Genomic DNA, 26,684 nt, shown 5'->3' with positions numbered 1-26,684 from the left:
ATATATCACTTTACTATACTGCAAGAAATAATTTTTTTACGTTATTATTGCTATCATAGGTGTATGTTTAAGAGTTGTCACAGTTATCAAACTGTTTCAACCTGAAAAAAAAATGTACAACCATTCAGTTATTCGAACAAATTCAAAGCAGTTTCAATGTACCCATGTTCAATTCATTATGTTTAACCATAATGGGATCATATTTACAACGACAGGCAAAATGTATTCAATATAAAGTGAGTATTTGTTAAACACATCTGCAATGAATATGTTTTCTAAAATTAATAAAAAGATTAATTCAGCAAACGTCGGATTGCACAGATATTTTGCCCGCCAAAACAACATACGTTTAAGGTAACATACCACTACATACGTTTACTACGATATAGAACAGAACCGAACATAAATTTGTTTCAGTTCAAACATTCAATATAATTACATAAAATGACATAGATCAAAATGATCCTTGATCATTGGCAAGAAAGAAATACATGTTCTTATATGCATCGCGTTCGGCGAGTCGGTACATGAAACGAAAGAAGATTAATAAAGCACACAGTATGGTAGATTGTAATGAATACATTAATTTGATTCTCAAGAAAAAAATGTAAATAAGACCTTGACAATAATTAATACGATTGCAGAGGACTTTCACACAAAAGAATAGTTCAATAAATATGCTTAAGCTATAGAGTAAACTGTTTTCTTATTATTAAAGCTCTATATACAAATACAGGGAGGTTTTTAACTATATTTGCATTCATTGCCATAAACAGTTCAATGGTTTTAAACATGCTTGGGTTTCTACAATAATATCTGGGCAGGTAACTTTGCCTCATTACGGAATAACATTTGAAATGGAAGTGAAACTCATCTACTGAAATGTTACATGATGGACAAGTCCTACTAACAATATCAGTCTACGTGGTGATAATCTCATTTTGCTTAGGGCATTCCTATACTTTTCATTATTGTAACACGTCCTTATTGTCTATTCCTCATACTAGGAATATATTCATAAGGCGTTATTTAAAGGTTCGTTCAATTCTTTTATTAAACAGCTATAAGCTATTTAACACCAAAACTCGTGCACTGAAAGAACTAGTTAAAATATATTTAACATATCAATATTAATCAATAGTCAACCGCAATAATTCCAAAAGGTACAATACAAAGCGATTGTCCGTTAATAATACATAATCAATCACATATAACATAAAACAATAAAACATAATACAACGAAGTATATTACGTGACAAACAGTAAATATTACATGACAATTATACATTAATGTCTTACCTATCTGTGGTACTGAGCACATATATTCAATTCTCTCTCACAGGTGCGTAGTGGTTACTTGTTATTTTGCTAAATTTAAAATGTTAGTAACACCTTCTCGTTCAACTCCAAAATGTAATTGAATTACAACTAGTCACATAAGGTAGACTCAATAAAAGCGGCAAATGGAAAACGAATATCTAAAACAATACCAAGCGCTGTAGTTCAATCTTGAGGTCATACATGTAAATATATTGGAAAATGAAAGTAAACAAATTGAATCACAACAATAAGTGTGATGTAGTAAGTTAAAGTAGTGTGAAAAAGATCAACGGCGGAACAAGAAATTGTAGTTGCGCAATAAAGAAATAAGTAATAAAGACACCGATATCGATAGGAGCAGGAATAACGGTGAAAGACGTATGAACTTTGCAAAGTGAGCTTTAAATACAACAACAGATGCACTAGTTTTGTCGACGGGATATTTATATTGATCACGGGTGGGATACAAATTAAGATTAATTGAGTCTAAATTGGGTCTGAAATTTCTACCATAGGAACAATACATACAACACCTACTTGATACGTATGGAATAATTTAGTTGACCTGTACTCTAAATTTAGTTCATTACTAGGCTAAAGCACAAGCCATAAAAATGTCGCAGCACGATGGAATCCAAACATCAAAACAAAGAAGAGGCATATAAATTGCATTCAAAATGATTTTTAAGTAAGTGCTGCAGTTTTTGATCAGTTGTTTCACTGCTTTCTGATCACATGCGAGGCGTGCGTTTAAGTACCATAAATAAGATTTATATACAGTGTGAGTGTGGTTTCGAAAAGCATCGTTTAAGAAGGATTACCTCTTGGGTCACCATATTGAACATTAACAGGTTGCTTATTAACATGCAGACAGCAAACCAAATATCCAACCTGCCATTGAAGTTGAACTTTTGAACAGTTCCAATGCAACGCTTCCCTTTCTTTAGAAGCCTTTGATTAATTATCACCATATTTGGCAGAATGTGTATCACCAAAATATCTTGATCAAGTTCGCAAAACCAGCCATGTAGTCACTTCGACGTTATGACCCTTCAATTGTCAAAAACTGTCCTAAAACAAGGTTTGGTATATTTTATGACAGTTGGCGCTTTTGTTATGTAAATACATATGTATACATATATACTACTAAATCAAATTCCTTTAAATATTGTTTTCAGTAATGGCATATTTTTTCTGTTTGAGTATGATTTGTATGTCTTTAGAATGTTCAAGTACGAATGTTGCCAACATAATTATAAAATAATTATTTAATCATACCATCTTAGAACGTATCCTAATACATCTATTTATTAATGATGTTATTCTGACTGTGTGTCTTTTTTATAAACAACACTTTTATAGGGAGTAAAATCAACACAGATGTTTCAGATTGATTTTACAGGTTAGTGTTATCATTGAATTCTTTATAGGCCAGTTTTACAAATACACCTGATTTAAAGTGATTCTTTTCTTAGAACCTTCCTTCTGTGAAAATTCACTTACTTTGAAACGATAATCTTTTTCAATCACTCAATTCAAAAGACTTACATCTGTGTCTGAAAACTGACCTCCATAGTGTAAAGACCCGCTTCAAAAAACAAAGAGACTCATTTCTAGTGTAAAAGACTCGCCTTTGCTCACTTTCAGTATTAGCCTTCTTTTTATGCATAAAACCTACATTTGCGAAAAACACATCCCACTTAAATATTACTTATATTCACATAAAATGCTTTAATCACAAATATTATATAAAACAAATAAATGAAAAAGAACGCTTAGTTTTAGCGTTTTTTTTTCTTAAAAGGCTACTTTTCGCTTTGGAAGGGTTAACAGCATTAATTATGATGCGAGTACAATTTTATGAATATACTGATGATATGTTTATCAGCGACACTATTTATTTAATTTACTGGGAATCTTTAATGTCATGTTCGGTGTTTGCAAGAATTGTATCTTCCTTTCTGTTATAGTTCGATATTTTACAGGTTTGAATGATTTCTTCTATAATACAAAAGAGCGCGTATTGTAGCTGGGTTTTGTTTTTTGTCAATGCTAAACAAATAAGTGAAGTTTTTCTCAACTATACCAAATCAAATAATAATCGGAATATAAAATGATGACATCGTGTTAATAATGTTGTATTTAGTTTAATCGTTGTGTTTTGTCAAAGCATGTTTTTGCTTATATGGCTAATAATTGCAATTTAAAATGAATTATAACCTTACCCTTTCAGATCAGTTGGAGGGATTTAAAGTACATTTATCAACATCTGTAATCACAAATAACGAGGGAGATATACTACCGCTTACAAAAACACAATATCCTACCAAAGGAGTATTTAATTTATCATTGACAACGTCAACTGGTGCCCGCTTCTGTCGTCTTACCCTTCCAAAAGCAAATACAATCAAACTCCCGACTTATCCAATTGTGTTATGTGAAGTTGAAATATTTCATCGAGTACAACTAAATGGTACGTTTTACGTTTTTATGGCTTTATTAACAATATAATATGTTTGGTTTTATTTATTGTTCGTTCAAGTGTTTAAACTATGTTTACATTATTCATTTTATTAACTCAACTCAACTCAACTATACTTTATTGTAAATAAAGGCCTCCGGCCCAGAATACAACATAACATTGTAAATAGTATATAATTGAAACAGTGCTCCCTTGCTATCACGATTATCTATCGGTTTTCAATAGCAATCATTATTTTTGAAAAATAGTATGCTACTTGCTTTAAAGTGTATGCATCTTGGGAATTCATTAGTTAATAAATGTTGACTGACATGTCTGACCATTGAACCAATTAAAAAGGTAATTTGTTCTTATTTCCCCGTATTGAGGACACTCAAAAAAGGCATGATACTCATTTTCAATGATCTGTACGTTCAGACGTGTGAGACAATAAAAACAGATGCGATCATTACGCTGAACATTAGAATGTCTGCCTAATTCTATATTTAGTTTATGATTAGAGCATCTATATCGCGTTAGTGATCGCCTTATCTGAAATGGTATGTCAATGAATAAGTACTTTTCAGGATTCAATAGCGATTTAAAGCATTTATAAGTATCGCAGCGCGAAGAGCTATCGATATCGTTATGCCAACTTTGCGCCATACAGTCTGTAACGCGCTGTTTGAATGAATATAAAAACATGATCATGTGCTCGACATCTTGTGCAACCCAAACATACCCAAACCCAAACCTAAACAGCAAATCTTTAATACAAGTTGCCCATGTTCGTCTTCCAATGTCGTCTAAGGATTTCAACATTAAATAAAAGTTTACTGGAAATCTATGGTTTGGCATTTGCAGCAATGTACACCAATATTTGATACATTTATAATACTATATAGTGCAAAGTGGAAGACGTCCGCATTCACCCAATACCATGCTATTATTTATACTAGAATTAACACCCAAAAAGTATCTGCAAAACTCTACATGTGATCGTTTAATTATTTCACTGTGTTCATGGCCCCATATTTCAGACCCGAAGGTGAGTATTGGGGTGACCATGCTATCAAACAATTTAAAAATATCGGAATGGGTAAAATATCCAAATGGTTTTTGGTATTGTCTGATAGAGAGGCTAGCCTTACGAGCCTGTGATGCCGATTTTGTTTTAGCTGCGGTCCATGATAATTTTGGTGTAAATAATAAGCCCATGTATTTATAAATTGACACAGTATTGACTTCTTCACCGTTTAAAAACCATATCTCGTAATTGCGCAATGGCCCCCATTCCTAAAGGCAATAATTTCTGTCTTTTTTAGGTTTACTTGCATGCCGGTATCATGGCAAAAACTTGAATTTGCATTGAGTTGTAATTGAAGGTTATTTGCTGTATCCGCACAGTTCGCTATAACGTCAGCGTAACTATCTGGAATATTATTTGTAATGAAAATGCCATTCCTGCATTTTTGTCTTATATATGTTAATATAAAGAGAAAATATTATCGGAGAACTCAAATCACCTTGTCTAGTGCCTATATTATATAAAAAATCCTTGAGTAATAGTATTTCTGTCAATTTTAACATGTGCACGTAGTTTCGAGTACATGGATGTCAGTACTACCAATAATTTCTCATTCATACCTTTCCCTGCCAAACTAGAGATAAACTTAAAGTGTACTAATGAATCAAACGCCATTTTAAAATCGACGTAAAGAACATAAAAACGACCACGTGGCCTTGTAATATACTTTTGAACCATATTTTGTAGGCAAAATAAGTTATCCACGACCGAATACCCCGACCTAAATCCCGCCTGTGATTCCTCAATAATATTCTGAGTATCCGCCCAAGCATATATGCGGTCGTTTATTATACTTGAGAATACTTTATACATAACATTTATTAATGATATGCCCCTATAATTGTTTGGGTCTTGCTTGCAACCTGATTTAAAGATCGCAACAATAATACTTTCACTCCAAGAATCTGGAAATTCACCTGTGTCTAGAATGCGATTGAATAACATATTGAAAATCGGTGTTATACTAGGGATAGTGTTTTTATAGAATTCTGCCCCTATTCCATCTTTACCGTGTGATTTGCTTATTTTTAATTTCTTTAAACTTTTCTCTATCTCGTCATTTGAAATAGGACGATTTAAATGGTCGTTGACGGCAGCGGTCGCGTTTGGTATACTATCAGAAATAATATTTTCAATCGGTACCTGATTTTCCCTGTATAATAACGATTTAAAGTACTTTGTCCATTCGTTGGAGGAAATAACATTACTCTCCAATGAATGCACTTTTGAGCATTTTACTAACCGACAAAATGCCTTAGGATTATCTCTAGACAGTATAAGTGAGGCGCGTTTATTTCTCTTATAAGGCAACTTTTTTGCCGTACATATATTTTTAAACGATGTTCTACGCGCCTTATAAATAAGAAAATCTGTATTATTATTCGTCCATCGAAAACGTCTCAAAGATGAATATTTATCCCTCTTTGCCTGTGTACAACTTAAATCCCACCATGCTGGTTGGGAATTGCTAAACTTTTTTCCCGATCCACCACGCATATTCAGAGCGGACATCGTATATAAATGTACTATTTTAGCTACCGCATCATTAATATTCCCCCTTATTGAATGTATAATATCATCTTTCAAAGTATCAAAATTGTTTTGAAATATTCGCTTAAAATTATCCGACGCAGCTCCCGCCAGAAGTAGCGATCAAACATTATAGTATCATCCCCTTGTTGTGCGCCATCAATTGGCTGCTTCTCAACAAATGCTAATTTCGAGTATAATGGATAGTGGTCAGATATATCATAGGTTTCAACATTAAAATATGCGATACATTCAAATAATTTTGAAGAGACTATGTGCTACCAACAATACTATGGCCTTCGTTTGCAATACAAGTGAAATAGCCATCACAATTGCCGGGCAATCTACCATTTACCAGGTGTATATTATGTGTACAACATACAACAATTAAAGTCATACCAAAACGTTTGACCTCCGTATCTTTACTTTTACGTGGCAAGTCAAACTCATCTTGACCATAATCAACTTCCTCATTATACAAATAATTTAAGTTATCTGATATAATATAATCATTTAGATCTTTCGTTCGAGCGTTAAAATCGCCCGCGAAATACAAATAACCGTCCGGAAATCTATATTTTAATATCGTAATATTACTTTCAAATAGTAAAATGCCATAAGTCTCTCCAAGAGAATGGTAAATGGTAGATCCCTCCGGTGAGATATATGCAAAATATATGATAATGTCCTTCATGTTTTCATAAACACTAGAATTCATATAAAGTACTATACAGTCTTTAAAATCAGTGCATATCTGCTTGATAAAGCCTGACATAATTAAACTGTCACTTACAAAAACACTAACTCCCCCGCTATTTCTAATTGCATTATAATGCTTTTCTCGTACACAGTCAAAATGACAGTAAGATGAAAGAAACGAATCGTACTCCGATTTAAAATTACTCCATGTCTCTAATAACCCGATAATATCAAATTTGTTTAAATATTTCTTTGTGTGAATGTCATCGCTCAATTTAGCTAATCCGTTTACATTCCAGCTTATAATGTTAAAGAGTTTATAAATATAAGCACGTGGTTGTAGTAAATCCACTGAGCCTTGACCAAGTCCCTAGTCACTATTCACTTCGGCTGTCGTTTCGTCATCCTCGCCCCGTTCGTCCACCAGTCGCCCGCTTTCGCCTCGCGCTCGGACATCTCCGGTTTCCCGCTCGCTGGCCTCGTTGATTTCCGCTCGCCGTCCCGGCCTCCCACGCGCACGACCGATCTCGTATATCGTCTGCCTGTTATCATCATATCCATACATGTCCATGACATATCCATGACAATCAATTTGTCATACTTCATGCCTCATAGTTACCACGTGCACGTTCGTTGACCAATCGTTTTCCGAGTTCACGCCTATGTGTACTGACCCTTTCAGTAAAGTCCTCATTCACAGAATATGTAGAATTTCTCAGCTTTCTTTTTGCAGACGTAAGGATAGCCTTTTTATCCTTAAACTTGGTGAACTTTACGATTATGATACATTTGTGGCGATCTCGGGTTTTCAGTCTATGAGCACGCTCAATATCGACATGCTCTAACTCAGGCATGTTAAGGTCGTCACGAATGAATGATCGCACTTTCTCTTCGGTATCACTCCACTTTTCATCAAATGTACCTTCGATTCCACTGAATTTCAAATTGTTTCTACGAGAATGAGATTCCAGTTTATCAACTGTAGTTTTCAAAGAGCCAATCTCTCTCCGTAACACATTATTTTGGGCCTTAAGATCTTCGTTTTCCAGCTTCAATTGATTCAGAGATATATTAACATCGTCAATTTTCTGATTAATGCATGAAAAGTCATTTCTCACCTCTGCCCTCATTTCCTGCAAGTACGAAATCACATCAGCACTCCCTGAATCGGACCTACTTGTGGTGACTGACCCAAAATTAGGTGACGGCTGTGGTGGGTATACGATGACATTGTCCGCTGTCTAGTTGTGACCCCCTCCTGGCGGGCGGGCATGCCATCTCCAGACGCCCCGCTTGTACCTCCCGTGTTTTGCTTTTGTGCGTCCTTATTCCGAGACGGGTCAGGTCTAGGCGGTCCGGGGTTACTCTCAATATCTCCGCACATGATAGCCAAAATGGCCGCGCATGTGCTCATCCGGAGGAGAAAAGAAACACTCCTGGTAACAGTAAGCACCCGAAAATACTTCACACATTTCGCCTTAGGCTGAAAGCATCCAATTCTCACACGCCAAATGTTAATATCCACTCCCATTATCCTCAAATATTTAATTTCCACACCTGTGAATTTTCACCTGCCATACTATCCAATGGAAGCAACTCTTACTATTCTATATATTAAATCTATGATTTTAAAACTGGCTTTCTAATCAACACATTTTAAGGAGCAATGAAAGAGTGATACATGTATAAAGTATATGCAATGTAAAATATCAAAAAGACATGTATTTAACCAAGCACAGCACTGATTCTCTGATTCTCTGAAACGTAATCTATAATGATGTATCATAACACTAATATTCAATCTAAAGAAATGCAAAGTTTATTTAGTTAACCATGGTGTACATATCAGAGATAAGTCAAACTTACACAATACATATTGACTATTATTCAAGAAATAAGTCACCCCCTTGGCGGTCCAACTTTCAACCTTATTTAGTAAGTGCTGAAATGGGGTAATAAAGCTAGCCAGGTACAAAAAGGTTGACCACAAACAAACACAGTCAGCTCTTTTGCACGATACACATCGATACGTGTAAACTATAAAAGTGTTGGACTATTGAAATATTCTACAATATATAAAATTTTTTTATAAAAATTGACCCAATTATAAAACAAGGCATACATGAGCATTTTATTTATCAAAAAATACTATTTTTGTAAGGACAGTTAAGGTTGAAAAATCAATTGAAACGATTACACATAAGGGTGCCATTATGTTGAGAATTGTAGTTACGGAAGTTATGTCAAATAATTTCGAGTCTCATACACGCGACACAAACTTGATACTAAAATCGACTACAAGAAGCAGACTATTATTGATAACACTGATATCTAAGATCAGTCTTAAACCTAATGTTAACGACTAGTTGCTCATCTACAAACTAAGTTATCAAATAATTGGACAAATGTATAATAAACAGTAGCAACCCAAGTGAAAAACGTTATCTGTTTGCAGCTTGAATAAAAGCTTCTACAATCCAGAAGAAATCTTTTAAACAATATGCTAAGAATATTTATGTCTAATCGTTCCTGTCGAAAAGGCATCCACTTCAGTTCAGTGGGTCCCTATGTGAGTTTTGTTGATGAAAGTCTGAATACTTTTAAATACAACATACCATAAATCAAACCTTGACAGCCAGCATATGATAGAATAATTTTGATGAGGTGTCTTAAAACAATCACATCCATGGACTCAAATGTTTAGAAATCTCAACATTCTTTTTATAATTAACTATAGAGTCGAGCATGTGATTTATCACGTGTATCTCTGTTGAATCACATTTTATTTTTTATTTTTACTGCATAACACACTGCTGAAATTGTATTGGCATACTTCTTAATCAATTAAAGAACATAAGTACATTGCAACGTTAATAGAATGAGTAGATTATCATTCTTAAAAGGATCCTGCTAATAAATATTTAAGTTTTCCACTGGATTTCCTTGAAGAATATTCAATTTCTACCATTATATCATAAATGGCTGCAATTCAAATTCACGTTTTCTTATGACCCTCATCATTTATGCTAACAGTAAAACAAGAGGTGTTTGCTTCATTAACAAATGCGATTATATACCCCTGCTCTATTGCAATGATTGAGAGGAGATCCCTGAATACCCCTATATAACCCCTATTTAACTTGCCATAACCAAGTTGACCAAACAGACGCCTTCTAGCCATCCACACACAACACTCGTTCTCGATCAGACTCAAATACAACAGGATTCCAATTCAGACAAACTACTCACAGAATCACTATCTTAAGGAAATCATCTATTTACTTGCGGTTTACAAACTGACCTTTTTTCATTTTAGATTTCAAATGAATATTAATCCTTAAAATATCCCGACTGACAAAGCTAAATAAAATGTGTTCTCAAAATTAAAAACAGCACTAACATTTCTGTCTTATTCTTATTTACAGATAATGTTACCAAATTGCATTCCCTATCACAAACAATAATTTATTGTATATTTCACAAGATACAATAAGCGTCTAGACTTTATATAATAAGCGTCTAGATAATGACAACATTATTCACTTAATAAATTATTCAGGTTCTCTTAACCTTTGTATTTACCCATTTCATTCCGGATGCACCTTTTGGTGTAGTTACCCTTTTCATGCGAGATACACCAAAAGGTGTAGTTTTTGACGTACTGAACTTTCACTTTATCTACTTTCCTTTATGACTGTATTGTTTCCGGTTTATACGTTTTCCGGTATGACCGGATGTTATGAGCAGATAGATGCGCAGAAATTTTTTAATGCAGAAGTGGTTTTTAAACTCGAAAATCGAGTTAAATTGAAGCATTTTTTTGCTATTTTGATGCTATTTTGTTGAAATGGATGGGACTTGAGTGACGATAATGATATTGGGATGGTTATAATGACGAAGTGTATGTGAATTTGTTTGATACAAACAGAGGACATATTTAAACATCGATAAAAATCACAAATTATGACATTTGGTTTATTTGGTGAAGTTTTTTTTGACGATCTTGAGGAGTTCTAGACGGATGACAAAGAAGTTCACCCCATGGTTTCCAAGTTGGAATAAAAATAATGGTGTTCCTAAAGAACAATATAACCCGAGGACGCCAGACTATTATGCACTACTGTCTTTGATCAATACAACTGTTATGGGGGCAATACTTTTTGGACCTACTGGTTGAGGATACAAACTGTTGTGCCAACCAACATCGCAATGAACATCCACCGGCCCGATTTGCTCCGAAGTGGACTTATGATTATATAAACCGTCTTAACCTTGTATAGATTAAAAAAAATCATAATTCTTTCTGCATTCTTAAAATAGATTAATTTAGAAACTTTCATACATGGATTATGTGACATTGGAAAAACATTAGTTTGTGTGATTTTTTTTTCTTTTAAATTGTTCATTTTTATTTTTTGTTATTTTGTTTTCATCGTCACGTGTTTACCTTGCAAAATTTTTTTTATTTACAGTCACTTGCTGATGAAAATTACATAAACATGTGCAGATTTGTATTTCCGTTCAACATATGTAATCATCATAGGGTCTTATACCAATATTAAAGAAGTTATTAGTGTTTATACAACACAAGGGTCATATAAAGTCAGATGGCTTATCAGTTATCGTAAAATGCCCAGCTATTCAAGGTATCATATCTAACTGGGTCTCCGAATGAAATGGGTTAAAAAGTCGATATTTTCCGCACAAAAACGTTAAATATTTTACGGCGCGTTCATTTACCATAACTGGGGCATTTCAACTAGCTCTTCTGTGTATGCAATAATTGTTTATTCTTGCCAAAAACACGTTGCAAAGAAACGATTCGACGAATAACTGATGCAGCGCCCGGGTCTGAGTATTACGTGCGTGAAGCCGGGACATAAAGAGATTGATTGTCCGGTCAATGCAAGCCAACTAAACAATTAGATGAACAGTTTGTTTAATTGTGTTTTTTTCTGATTCTGACATTACTGGTGAATATTAAAGTGATGTTGTGCATTAACCTACAGTAGGGAAGGTACACTTAAGCAAGTTATTTGAGCTTGATGATTCGAATGATGCTATCGGTACGTCTTAAACTAATTCGGCGTTTTTAATTTCATATTTTAGAGGGGTTTGCAAACAGGTATTTGTTTTCGTAAACGACTATCCAAGAGTGAACAGAGCTCAGGAAAAAAAGACAGCTAGGGGTAATTCAGGTAATCAATCTCTATATGTCCCGGCTTCCCGCATATAAAACACGTACGCTGCTTACTCGACTGCGTAGTGAAAGGCTCGTGCTAAGCCAGCGGTTACTGATCCGACCGACTGTACGGTCAATTTATCCGCGGCCTCTTCCTATCTTACTTTGCCTATGTCATTTTATCTTTGTCTTCGGCGACTAGGTTCGCTTAATACTCCGAAACGAAAGGCCAACCGCGCTTAAACGTTTCTAAGTACAAGCTTCAGCAAGTTTTGGCTGTAAACACAACATTCCCACCATACTTAATATAAATGCACAGAAACATGCATGCATGACAAGGTGTTACGGTACGATTCACTGATGGATAACATTCACCAATCGGGCAATGATAATCCGTGGTATCTAAAATCTACATTGGTGAAAACAATGTTTAATATCGAGGCAAACATAAGAAATAAAAATGACCCTTGCATGTTTTATCTACAGAAAACATACAAAGTATCCTCCTGTAATTCATACACAAGACATTACCTCTCTGAAATTAAATTATAGAAAAATGAATGCAATAATCAACATAATGTCAACTCAGAATAAAAAGTGCATATCCAAAAATGTTTTGACAATACTATCAAAAATATTGAAGAACTGCCACAATCGTAATGCATAAAGAATAAACTGAGTTTGAATAAGTAAAAGTTAATAATTGATTTTAACACATCCTCTGTACATGCAATATGTAATGGGATACAATTACTGATATCCTACTGTTTTCTCCCACCTCAGATAAGTAGATCCATTAATTTAACCATGCTATAAATTCTTATCTTGCCCACGGTCGATGATAAAATGCCGGATGGAACTTCTTTTAATGGTCACCGCAGTTTAATTACCTCCCTTGTTGAAGACTGTCGTCTGTAGAGCATCATGGAAACCTTGTCTTGTGGCAATATTTAGAACGCTAGTTAATTATTTCTCGCTTCAAATGTCACCAGGAAACAGTTTTCACGCACCTTTCAAGAAATAATGCTTCACTCTTCTTAGAACTATTTCAAGACCGATCAGACCATTTACATACTCTGAATCACTGCCCGAATATCCATGATAACCACGAATTAATTATTTTCACTAAGCACAAAAGAGTTCTAGCAAAAAAATTTTTTTTTACTTAATTTTGTTTAAGTGAGATGGGAGAAAAAGCATCTACCATAGCCGCTCGTGTAAGATAGGTTCATCCCGACCCTCGCGCAGGGTATTTTGCGGAAACTCGGTAAACCTCGTTTTCGCAAAACACCCTACGCTCGGGTCGGAATGAAACTACCTTACACTCCCGGCCATGGAAGATACTTATAGTCTTACTACACCTGAATAATACGATACAGACTTTTAGTCTCGACCACAACTGTGACGGGAGTTCTTCTGTATCTTTCCGTTGATGTCTTTTATGTGGATATCTATGGTAAAGTCATGGTACTTGTACTGTTTCCACACCAGTTTCTTCAATTTGGTCCTGTTTATTGTAGCATGATAATATGGCTTCATTCTGATTGTGCTTAATATTGCTATGTTTATTTCTCTTACTCCCGTTTTACCAAACTCTCTATGATTAGGGGGAATGGTACAATAATACGCCAGACTAGCTCAGGACCTCATAAATGACTCAATGTTCATGATTTACATCTGCATTATGACATGACCTCTGTTGTAATACTTCTTTCACCTGTCTTATTTGGTTTTATTTCATGATCGCGCATTAGCCTCATTCGCTTACGGGACTTTGCACATAGCTATTCATATGTTTGCTTTTTTTCCCTACATTATATTGGTGTACTCTCCTCGTCTGAACATCTTCATCCGTTACTACAAATACAGGGAGTTTGTTCGGTTGACCCTAAGCCTTGTATGCACTTTCCTCAAACATAAGCCGGGTTGTGCCATCTTGAAAAAACTACTATTTTCACAAATACCTAATCGTATCGTTAATGACAAATGCCTTTGCCTTTTGCCGAATTGCTGTTTTTTGCTTATCTGTATAGACTTGCTGGCAAGATGTTTTGACGCCTGTTATATTATCTTTAATTCCTTTAAATAGTATCTAATGACCTTTTTATCATCTATGTCTGTCTTTAACAGAACATTTATAGGCATGTCGGTCAATTAAAAGGTATTAATCCCTTAGGTTTGTGTTTTGTATAAAAAAAATGCGACCCTATGTATGTGGTATACCCTTCAAACAACAAAGTGCATTTAAATTTCAGACCCAAAATAAGGCCCTTGGTCAACAAAGATTTTGTCGGAAATACATACTGGTAAAAGAAGCGGTTTAAAAAAACTTCTGCTGTACTTTTAGCAGCTTGGTTATTGCTGGAACAACTATGACAAACTTTGTAATGTGGCTATGTCAGATGGTTTTCTTTGAATGATTGTTTGGAGCGAGCACTGATTCATTCGTTTACACCGATCGTTGAGTAATTGAAATAAATCTCATCATCATCTTGTTAACATTCACTAAATTTTCTTGAAACAGATAAAAATGTTTCAATATTGTCAACTGAACTCTAAAACATACGGAATCTCTATTCAACGGTTACTTTCTTTCCATGTATTTTGCTTCTCCCGGAGAGAACGTCGTATGCCCATAAGTATACTTTCTCTGCCGTATGCGCTTTCCTGAAACACTCGATTTATCTAGTACCTTATAGTGCGGAAGGAAGGTTAAATTGCCCGCTCTCGGCATCGCACAGATTGAAAAAGCGAAAGCACTCCGTTATTGTTAATCACTTGAACTGAGAATTTGAATGTCAGCTAAAAAGCTTTTATATATTGGTGGCGTACAACTCTAGTACTGCTTCGAGCTTTTGTGAAGTTGGATATTTGTACAGAACTCATTGTCAAATCCCACACCGTGTACATAACTCAATGTCGAATCCCACACAGTCAGCCACTGCATAGCAATTCATAATAGAAAGCAAATATTACAGTTCATATTCAAGTTGAAGCTAAAACATTTGAATTCTCGAAGTGGAATATTGAACAAGTTGGATGTATCAGAAGTTAAAATTGTACACGGGAAAAAAAATAGGACTAAGGTCATTGTAAAGAAGAATCAATTGAAGATAAATTCAAATGCTCTTTCAAGCGTAATTATTGATTTCACGTTAATTAGAATGCCCACAGGAACAGTTGATTTACAAAACATTAGTATCCTCCAATTTGTCAAATAAATTGTTTAGATACCGTTCGGAAACGTATCATTTATATATTACCTTCAAACATAATAATATCAAATAGAGTACAAACAGCAGTAGCTGATAGAGTGATAGAGTAAGAGTGCGCAAGGTCCCGGAAAATACTTTATTTGCCCAAATGTTCCAACTTGTTATTGTTATTAAGTCCTAATTTCGGCGTATTGTTTTTACAAATCTAAACAATGTGTGTGCATATATAAATGTCGGAATACAACACTATATTATAATGCACACGTCAAGTTCAAAATCTTAAACAAACTCATTTTTGGTTTGTTTAAAAGCATCATGCCAAACTACTAATTACTATACTAATAATGCATAAAGATTACGTCTCACAAGATCATAACACAGTTGAAAATCTCCTTTTTCAGACATAATACGTCGTATTCCTGGAGGCAATAATTTGGCAGAAATGGGTGAAGCTTTTAAAGAAGATCCTTACGTATATGGCGCTGAAAAGGCAATAACCAATTTCCCTGGCGAAACCAATCCACCAGTATGTCATTGCTGCAGTATTACAAAAGATCTGTGGTGGAGGATGGACTTTGGAAAAAAATATCTGATTCAGGCCATTCAAATTACAGGGCGGTCTGACCTCGGTAAGTGATATTTAATTGATATATAGATTTATTATACCTCACTTTTGTCTACAATGGTAAAATCACATTACCCGAAAAATAGATATTTTGACTATCAGAAACATTTTCAACCTTTTTGACACGTGACCAAGCGAAAATTCACTGTCAGGTCATGTGACCGCAGTGATATTTGAATGTCATATAAGGGCAAATAACTGCTTCAATAGTTTAGCTAAATCATGACGTGACCGCCTCCCTTATACAAATATAGTAGTGACGTCACTATTCAATGTGTACTCAAAAAAAAATCTGATGACAGGAAATTAACGGTGGAAATTTTGTTCTAGATATAATTATTTTATGATGTTATATTTTGTTTTCCTTGTTAAACTTGTTTAATTAAATTAATTAAAATATTTTATAGTTTTTTTCATGTTGTTTATTTTGTTCGGTATAATAAAATAAATATCATATGGCAGCATGTAGGACATGCTATCGCCTCGGGTGACATTCTGCTTTCGAGTTGACAATATCAATGTCACACATGCTGCCATATGATATTTATGTAATATGTCTCAACACTTTCACAATAAACGGGCTTTCTTAATGCAACTATAAAATATGTATATGAAACAATGTTTATGTTCCACCACATCACGAACGTTTGAAAATGTATGTTTGTGATTTATCCTTCTAATCACATTGGTTGCTTTATGCATAAGTATAATCAGTTATTCATAATTTGTTAATGCCACTCTTTTTCAGGAAACATTTGGCAAGGAACATCATTTAATGTATCTACTGGAAATAGTAGTAATTCACTCAGATCGAAATTCTTTGGGAATCCAAACCAAGGAAGTTATGAATATTTTATTTTGGTTTACCCCCCTGAGAGTGTGCAGGTTTTGGAAATAAAGAAAACGAACGGAACTTACATGACCATATGTGATGTCAAGGTGTTTGATAAAGGTAACATTGTCTTTTCAAAAAATAAAACAATTTGCATTTTGTTGCGGTTGCCAGTGTCAAAACAACAAAAATCATACTTTAAAATCCCTATCTAAATTTCAGACAGTTAGTTTTGCGGCAAAATAGTTCCAAGCTTCTAAAAAATAAAGTATATGTACGAAGTTATCAATGCAGTGAAATAAATCACCTACATATGATGTATTGGCAAATATCGAGCTTAAAATTATGAAATTGAGATTTTCAGACAGAATAGTACGGGTATTGAAAGCCCTATCAAGGTAATATCGAAAATAGCTATTTTGGTCGCATTAAATTGTACGTGAGAGCTTTTTATGTGTATATAGTCACCTGTTTAAATTGTACAAGTACAATGGCGTGAACAATAACACGAACGATTGTTTTATACTTTTACCATCAGTTCACATGCACGTCATGTTTCGCAACCGCGCATCGGCTTACAATGCTACATTTATAGTGAAAACTGCATTGGCAATTATACAAACAGTTTTCGTTAACTCGTATTAAATATTTGAAACAAAGATAAATATCAAATTGATATTTTCACTGTTGTTGTTTCACTGATAAAACTCTATAAGTCATCAAAAGGCACGACAGGAAGGTGAAAGTAATATATCTGCTTCATAATATATTTTTATTATATTCATCGCAAAAAAGGATAGAAAACAAAAGTAATAAAAGAAAGTGCTTTCAGTTCATAAGTTGCATGAAATTATAATATATACATACACACCTAGATACATTATGCCTGCCAAATATGAAAACAATCTTACACAGAAAGAGGGGACAAATCAAATATATGTCAATACTGCCTTGTTCTCACAATTGTAGTTATTTTGGATGAATAAACTTTTAACATTAGAAAATAAAAGTTCATTGTTGTGAAATGTTGGAAAAGCCTTAGTTTAACTCCATTTCATTATGTTTTCATTAGACGGACCGACCCTATTAACAGCCACTTCTTATCTTATTTTCCTTCTGACCTACTTTATATACTTTACAAACCTGTAAGCTTAATTCACATGTTATGTTTAATCCATTGACTCATTTTGCGGTTTTGGCGCTCTTGAAATTCGATATTGATTTGCATTTGATACGTTTGTATATATCAAATACAACCACCGCAATGTACCATTCTATTCTTTCAAAAATATTGACATAATGTACTCAACGTTAACGCTTGTTTGGACTTTTTATACTGTAAATTCATAAATAGAGGAGTGAGTATTTTGACATGGCCTGTATATTTAACATTGCTTGCATGTGAGATTGTAAGAAGCTACCTATGCCATATAGAAATCGATTTGGGCGGAAATTAATCCATGAATCAATCAATTAACATGTTCAATGATATATTATGCTTGTCAGAAAAATGTTTCATTATAATAATTGTTACGTTTTGCGTTGAACTTGCAACTCAGTTATTTCAAACCTTTCAACATTTTTTTCTTTCATTTAATTGCGTTTCCATAATGTTTTCTTCCCAATCGCAACTTCGGCACGTTCATTGCTTTGATTTATATTGGGTCGTTGCTTACTATGTTTTTGTCTGTGTTTGCTTAATTCTACAAACTCTTTGTTGCTAAATGTTGGCATATGTATGTGCAATTGATTACTCGTAAACTAGATAAAGCCCACAACGAATGCCTATTGAAAGGATAGAAGCTATTGTTGCGCTGACCGTTCGAAGGCGTCAACCCCTAAACTATCATATACACATCTGTCTTAATCCATATAAATGTACACCTTAATTGGCTAAAAAACATCCTTCTTGTCTAAATGCACACTATATAGATCTTACTCAGTATAGTGCAGTTATCACTACAATAGGAAAATCCATGTTTTGTTCTTTGCCAACAGCGACTTATTTTACTACACACCTCAATAATGTTCAAAAGTGTGAACAGTCAATAGAAATAACTCAAGCTGTATGATATTATTTATTGCAAATGCGTACCTCATTACATCGTATCGAAATTGCAATATCTGTGATATTTCCTTTGTTTGTCATAAGTTTGCAGGCGGGGTTACTTTGGCTATGGATGTCTTCATGAAAACCATTGTAATGGTGACTACGATATGGTAACAGGACACTGTCCAGAATGTCAAATAGGATGGCAAGGGGTTTCCTGTCAGCAGCGTAAGATATATTTCAATAATTCAAATAAATGTTTCATGTAAGTCTGCCTGTTTGGTACATGATAAAAGCACGTATGTAATATGCAAACACTATCAAAGACTTATAAAAATCATTGTTTTAAAAGGAAAAACAGGGATGAAATTGTGATATCTTAAATTGTTCCGACTTTTTCTGGTGTACATTATATCGTTTACCCTTTTAACAGAAATACAAATAACGTAAGTTTCTTTTCGAAAATTTGATGCTGTTCCTGTCTATTCTAAAATGTTTTTGTTTGATCTCTATCAGCATGTGTCGATGGTCACTTTGGCTCAGGATGCGGAGAGTCTTGTGGAAACTGTTTCGATGACGAGCATCATTGTAACCACATTGATGGACGTTGCATAAACGGCTGTGCCAATGGATTTAAGGGCTCTCTTTGCAAACAAAGTTGGTGTTTGTTGTTTGTTAAATGTGGTGATATTATATGTTATATTATGTTAATATATTGCTGCTAAATGATTACGTATAGATTACCTTTAGACAAACATCAAGGCATAACAAATTATCAATTAATATTGTGGCTTTAACGATGTTTTTTACAGTTAATGTAGTAAATTGATTATGAGTTATGTTCTTTAAAAGTCATATTTTGAATTGAAGTTAAAAGAACAAATTGGCTCAGTACCGAATTAATGATTTCCAAAATAATAACGATTGACTTCTGGCATTATTACAACATACAAGTATATGATTATTTACATCTTCGTTCTGTATGTTAAATTTTATGAACGCATTTTATATCGTCTTTTCCCGAAGTACAGGGTCAAGCATTTGGCAAAGCCTTGGCGTCGTTGTTTTTGGCGTCATCGTCGGCCTCAGAACAGTTGTCTTAACTAAAAGCACACGCTCAAGATATTTCCAGAATCAATAAGCAATTTTCAGTAACCTTGCCTTTAACAATGATTTAGTTATACTCCTTTTTCGACTTAAACACAAGAATGTTATTTTTTGCTTTGCTGCGCTTACTAATACAAATATCAGTAAACGAAAAAAAACTACAAGGTTTATGATCCAGATTTCTATACGAAGGTCACTTTAGGATATGATTCATAGTGTAAGAGGTTTATATGGAAGATCAATCTACTTGATCGGGCGTCACTCTGTAATTCAGAGAAGTACATATATCCTTTAACGAGAGATTACGTAATTTCCGCCCGCATTATCCTTTATAAAATAATATTTCTCCGGAAAATATTAGACAAAGCAGAACATTTGTAATTACACACAGTATACAAGAAAGGAACAGCTATAATGAGATACCGAAAACAAACACCGAAGTTAGATAACATAGAGTTGAACTACAAACTCTCTAAGTATCCAAATTATAGTCCTTGTTTTGCCTCCAGTCTAATGTTTGAATATAGATGATGTATGACTTATTTATGTCCAAGAGGGATTTTCGAGTAAATTTAAAATAGAATCAATTGTTGATCCGTTCTGTAATTCCACAGTATTGTTGCAAATGGTTAACTTCTCAAATTATCGAGTTAAAATAATTATTGCTTTTTCTTCGCCCCAAACTGGTCTTACCTGAATATGACATGACCAAATTACAGCCGGACTCTCTGTATGAGTCGTTTTTTCCTTTTTGTTTTGCTTTATTTGTAACAGCGCCTTTTTCTTTATAATAGTAGATGACTTTATAGTGAAGAACTTTTGATTACTAATAATTAATTATTTAAGTACTTAAGAACCAATTATTAATGTTTAGCATTACTAGTAATGTTGTACTTTATATTACAGATTGTTCGATTGGCGAATATGGACGAGGGTGTAAATCGCACTGTAATAATTGCAATAATAAGATTTGCAATGCTACAAACGGAATTTGTCTATATGGATGTATGCCAGGGTATAGCGGAAACATGTGTAACACACGTACGGCTCAGTTTAAGCATATATCTATATCCACTTTATGGATGATCGTATTTATGCTTGAATAACAATATGTCATGAAATATAGAAATTAAATTACACTTTAAATTTATTGAAGTGCCTTGTGATTACAATTTTGGAAATGAAAGCTATCTTTCCAGCATGTCCATCCGGACAATTCGGAGACAAATGCAACAATAATTGCAGCAGCCATTGTATAAACAACTCTATCTGTGACCATATTAGCGGCCACTGTTCAAACGGATGCAATGCTGGTTATAACTTTTCTGATAGGTTTTGTAACACAGGTATGGGATACCCTTAAAGTCACAATTGATATGTTTGTGTAACATGTTCACTAATTCAAATACTTAAACAGAGATCATTTTTTGAAACTAAACAAACCTCGTATTGTATTTTTTGTGACATATACTTGTTTGCTTAGGATCTTATATAAAATGAATTATGTCTACAAAGTAAAAGATGCAAAAAGATGCAATACAGAAAACGATAAATATAATATTGTATATACGGAATCGTCGAAAAGCACCCTCTTGTATTAAAAATCATTTTTTTGGAAATGTACAAGAGGGCCCAGCCCGAGTTGTGTGCTCCCATGAAATATTCCCCACTTAACGGGAACAGTTGGAAAATCACATATAAAGTGTATCTATCAACTTGGATTGTAATTAGCGTGATTTAAAAATGTTTCATTGCATGGCATACTGTATAATTTGACTTAACTGTCAACCTCAGTGTTTGGCAATTATTACATCTTTATTAATAGAATGTCTGGACGGAATGTATGGTCTCAGTTGTTCCAGTCCATGTGGTAACTGTCGGAATAGTCACACCTGCAACAAGGTGACGGGACACTGCTCCAGTGGATGTGACAGAGGATACAACGGGTCGACCTGTTCCAGGAGTACGTACCCTATTTACTTAAATATTAAATATAAATATAACCAATCTATGAAATGCGCGTTTATTCTGAAACTTTATTGAAATGGATTAAAACAACTACATTCAAGAGCCGCGTTTGTATGCCCAATATTTTCCCGAAATGATTTGCCTCAGTTGGTATGTTAAGAGTTTAGATTAACATTAATAAAAATCATATACGTTGACATAAACTGCCTTTATTTTGTATTGATAATTAGATTCATCAAAATCATAAAACAAACATACATATATACCCTGGTTTAATCTGCCTGTCATAATTATTCGATATAAATACAGGAAATAAATATGAAATAAGTATGACCTTTGTAGTTGCAAATATGTTTGAGTTGTATAACGTGTTTCAATTCCTCTTTGTTAATTTGCCAGGAAATCTAATTTTAAAATATAAACAGATTACGTCATTAAAATTTATATCATATGAAAGCGTTTCTTTCAAGTTGTTTCATTTCTGTCCAGCTAGTTACCATCATTCGGACTAAACCTGAAATACTTCTAATCTGACGCAATTACAACAAACCATATTATCCACCTATTTCCATGAACAACATCTCAATGCAAAAAGGAAAGAAACACACACACCTAGGCATTACCTTATCTATCAAGACATTCTTCTGCTAATTGGTAATAAACAGGCTCCTTAAGATGCTAATTAGACAAAATTCAAACATAAATACATACATATGAATATTTATTAACCAAGTGCAAAACGCTCTAAAGGTTAAATCCAAACTGACTTGCAACATCAAAGCGCCTCCGTTTACTACGAGAGACTGCAAACTCCCTTGCACACTCATTCTCACTATCTCGCTCTATCGATGTCCCTCGCAATTTAACACTGATACCATATTTTGTATATAAACAAACACTATGTATTAAAACATTTTTTTACTTTCCACAGTAACCCCATCACCAACGCCCTATCTAACTAAGAAAGTAATATTTGTCTTGATATATAATCTATAAAAAAGTTTTTTGTGGTCAACGTCATTCGATTTAATGTTGACGAGCTCACAAAGTTCACGTTCGATACAATACATGGTAACAGGAAAAACGAGAATAAAGTTAAACGATATTGATTGCACTGTCGTATGAAAGTTTTGTTCCACCATGACAGAAACTTCTGTTATCATATACAATGCATCGTTTCTATGAAGTAACAAATTTGGATACTTACTCAAAGACAGTTGATCAACAAAGAGAATATGCTCTTGTTGATGCAATTATTATTATTATTAATGCAACTTCCATTCGTTCATTACAAGATGGTAGAGAGAATAACTGATTTCTAGAATTTCTTTAACCATTCCAGAAGGTAATAATGAACTATTGGTGTAAATATAAGTATTAAATTCGTTATTAACCCGGGTTGTATTGGCAAAGGTTTAGAACCCGATACTGGCATCACGCAACCGTTGACCTTTCACATTCACATTCAATAATACGGTAATTGCTACCTGAGCTATGTTTAGGACAGTATCACACTGAAAAACTTAACTGCAATATAGTTTTTGAAGATGCGTATTAATATTGACGACTACATGCATCATTTTCAATATAATACATCATTTAAGTTGTTTTTCAGACGTTTTTGATCAAACGAGTTTTTTTCGTATTATTGTCCAGTTCGCATGCACTGAAACAACTAAAAAGGTTCAGATTTGTCCCTATTAAAATGTTTCCCGTGAGCATTTGCCTTTCAATTTATACGGTAAAACAAAGACATTTTGTGATTTAAGGTTGTATCAACGGCCAGTTTGGATATAATTGTGAATCACAGTGTCACTGCATGACTTCGGCTGACACTTGTGATATATTCTATGGAAACTGTTCCAATGGTTGTGGGTTTGGCTGGGGTGGCAACAACTGCAGTGAAGGTAATGTATTTTGCTATTGGATATCTTAAATTTGAATGAAAGCATTTAGCCAATCTGCTTTATTTTATTTCAATTTTTAAACCCCCCGTAAATTTACAGTTTACTGACCGTTCCAAAGCGGTACATCACAATCCTTGATAAACACACCTATCTTTATTTTATTATATACATGCACTGTGTTGTTTGTGGATGTTTTGTGGTGTTGTTCTAATAAGCATGTTTCTTGTTTTTGACTTTTATTTTTGTGTTCTATGTCTTTGACGTTTACCCCGTGCCACTAAACGGGGTTAATGTTTAAAGCTTTTTTTTGTAGCCTTATATATAAATATATATAATTTTGGTAATATTTCTGAGTATTTGTATCAAAACAGCATATTCTTCATCCGCGCAAAATAATATTTTTATAAAGTATCTTTTAATTATTATTTACAATTCATTTTCGAAATCTTTGATATGTTGAAATAAAGTTGGAAAAGGACAACAAGGCTATCATACCAGTGAAGAAAGAAACACTACTCTATGCACCAATTTCAAGGTCTTCATTTCAAGAGCATTTTACCGATTTGTTATGTTGTCAACATGTTATCCTTAAGACAATTTGCATATTCAGATTATTGAAAAGCAAGATAGGCATAAGTGGATAGATATTGGCCCAACAATTGTTTAATAAACTAACTAACTTTGACGCAACAACATTTCTTGTTTTCTTTACAATTGACTGCACTAGACTTTCGAGATACTGGGGAGCAGGTGCTTGTGATATCCTAAATTAACTTCTTGTTATGCCAGCTTTTTGAGTATATTAGGGTCTTAAAATATTAATGAAATATTATTGACTTATATACGCAAAATATAAACTTAACGATTATCACTACATTGTTTTTCTTTCAAGAAGTTTACGTATTGTCGAGTTAAATTGGTAGCTTTAAATTACGTTAGCTTATCAGTGAACATAACATAAGCTTTTCTGTAAAACGATCAAAGTGTATTCACAAATATTTCAGACTTGAATATAATTAAACCTGGACTGACAGCGGTGACGGCGTCACAATCAAGTACGTACCAAACGTGTTTTGCAAACAAATCCATTGATGGAACTACCTTTCCCCAATCCACGGATTTATGTTCTGCATGCAGTGTTACGAACGGCTCGGAAGAGCCGTGGCTTCAACTAGACCTTGGACAAGAAATGTTGGTCGACTCCGTCAGAGTTTTTGGACGTAATTGGAGTAAGTATAAATCTAAGAAACAAATCTAAAAAGCTTCAAAGCAATTCTATTTTGAAATGTATACGAACTAAAATAGCAATTTAAGGCCCCATTCTCTCATTCTCTTTACTTGCCAGTTCATTTTATTTTATTTTTATTTTTGAATAAAAAAATACGTATTGAATTAGTTATTGTTACGATTCCTAATACTATTATACCTGATAGCAGAGCGTGTCGACAAAAATCCTATTTGATTGTGAAATGGGTGTATTTAGTTATGTTGTAACACTCTTGTAAAAGCTATATTACTAGAATAGTTGTATCATCATGCCTATAAATGTATGTTATAATTTTCGAAAAAAATGGTCTGATTACTTCCAACCTGTTGGCTTTTAGCCTTTACAAAACGTAAGGTTGCACCTGAAAATTGTCCCTCTAGTTTTCCTGTTTACATATTCTGTATTGCAGGCAAACAATTATTATCATGAAAATAATATAAAGTCAACAACTTCAAAATTCAAACAAGCAAGAAGAATGGGTAACGAGTTTTACCAACATCAGCTACGGTCCTCACCTGAACGTTAGGTTAACTACCACGCAAATATGTTATATAAACAAAACTAATATGTATACTATATAATGTTAACTGCATTGTTTAAAAGGATGGAAAAGGAGAATAAACATTAGTAAAAACGGTGTGAAAGTGAAATTCATAACTTACTATTTAAAAGATAGACACGTTATCGTCCCCTGATAGGTTGTCAAAACCGAATGTCAGTGTTTTTCTTATAAGTGGCTGATATTGTCGTGTGTTTCCATAATTTTGTCTTGAATTGAAAACGTCCACAACACACATTGTTTTCTTCCCCTCAACATCATCCGCATACTAAATAAAAACTAATTAAAGTAGAGCTTATAGTGAACCGGGTTATCCTACAATGACAAAACATCGCTTTACGATTTCACTATCATATAAAAGTGTAAAAGCCTACTTATATATCATTGGCACAAAACTAAACGGTGAAAACATAAAAGCTATATTAAGTGTGATATGTTTGTGTTGTTTGTACATTAAACGTCCCCGTTTACTTAAATCTTGGTTTTTGATTGTTCTTCTTGTTTTATTTGTTTGATAAAAATCTTATCTCGACAGTAACGGACGACGGACAGAGTAGCTTTCTTACCATCTACGCCAACAATGAATCATACCAGCACGAGAACAGTTGGAATAATTGGAGTCGTCTTGGGATTATCAATCAATCTAATTCATATAATGGAATAATTCTTAATATGGAAGCACCGAGGTTATTCAGATATATCGCTGTGAGGAAAAGGACACATGCGAGTGCTGTTATGGCGGTTTGTGAAGTAAAGCTGTACGCAAAAGGTAAAAACATAGTTGAAAAACAATGATGTAAAGAAACAACTATTCGATTTTTAAACATATGCCAGTTTGAGTAGATCATGTAAATGTTTGTTAAATACTCCAATAC

General features: G+C 33.9%; 1 protein-coding gene across 1 annotated transcript in view; it reads left to right on the top strand.

Moving 5' to 3' along the window:
- LOC128225822 (uncharacterized) overlaps positions 1 to 26,684 on the top strand; it is a 55,969-nt gene that overhangs the window by 13,769 nt on the left and 15,516 nt on the right. The window contains exons 4-14 of the mRNA XM_052935719.1: positions 3,554 to 3,793; positions 15,896 to 16,123; positions 16,868 to 17,071; positions 19,104 to 19,229; positions 19,518 to 19,658; positions 21,015 to 21,149; positions 21,308 to 21,454; positions 21,934 to 22,071; positions 23,846 to 23,983; positions 24,988 to 25,212; positions 26,345 to 26,578. Of these exons, the coding sequence (XP_052791679.1) occupies positions 3,554 to 3,793; positions 15,896 to 16,123; positions 16,868 to 17,071; positions 19,104 to 19,229; positions 19,518 to 19,658; positions 21,015 to 21,149; positions 21,308 to 21,454; positions 21,934 to 22,071; positions 23,846 to 23,983; positions 24,988 to 25,212; positions 26,345 to 26,578 (1,956 nt within the window). The remainder of the gene's footprint in view (positions 1 to 3,553; positions 3,794 to 15,895; positions 16,124 to 16,867; positions 17,072 to 19,103; positions 19,230 to 19,517; positions 19,659 to 21,014; positions 21,150 to 21,307; positions 21,455 to 21,933; positions 22,072 to 23,845; positions 23,984 to 24,987; positions 25,213 to 26,344; positions 26,579 to 26,684) is intronic.

The sequence above is a fragment of the Mya arenaria genome, chromosome 3 (assembly GCF_026914265.1).
Source record: "Mya arenaria isolate MELC-2E11 chromosome 3, ASM2691426v1".
NCBI lineage: Eukaryota > Metazoa > Mollusca > Bivalvia > Myida > Myidae > Mya > Mya arenaria.
This window is presented reverse-complemented; position numbering and strand designations above follow the sequence as displayed.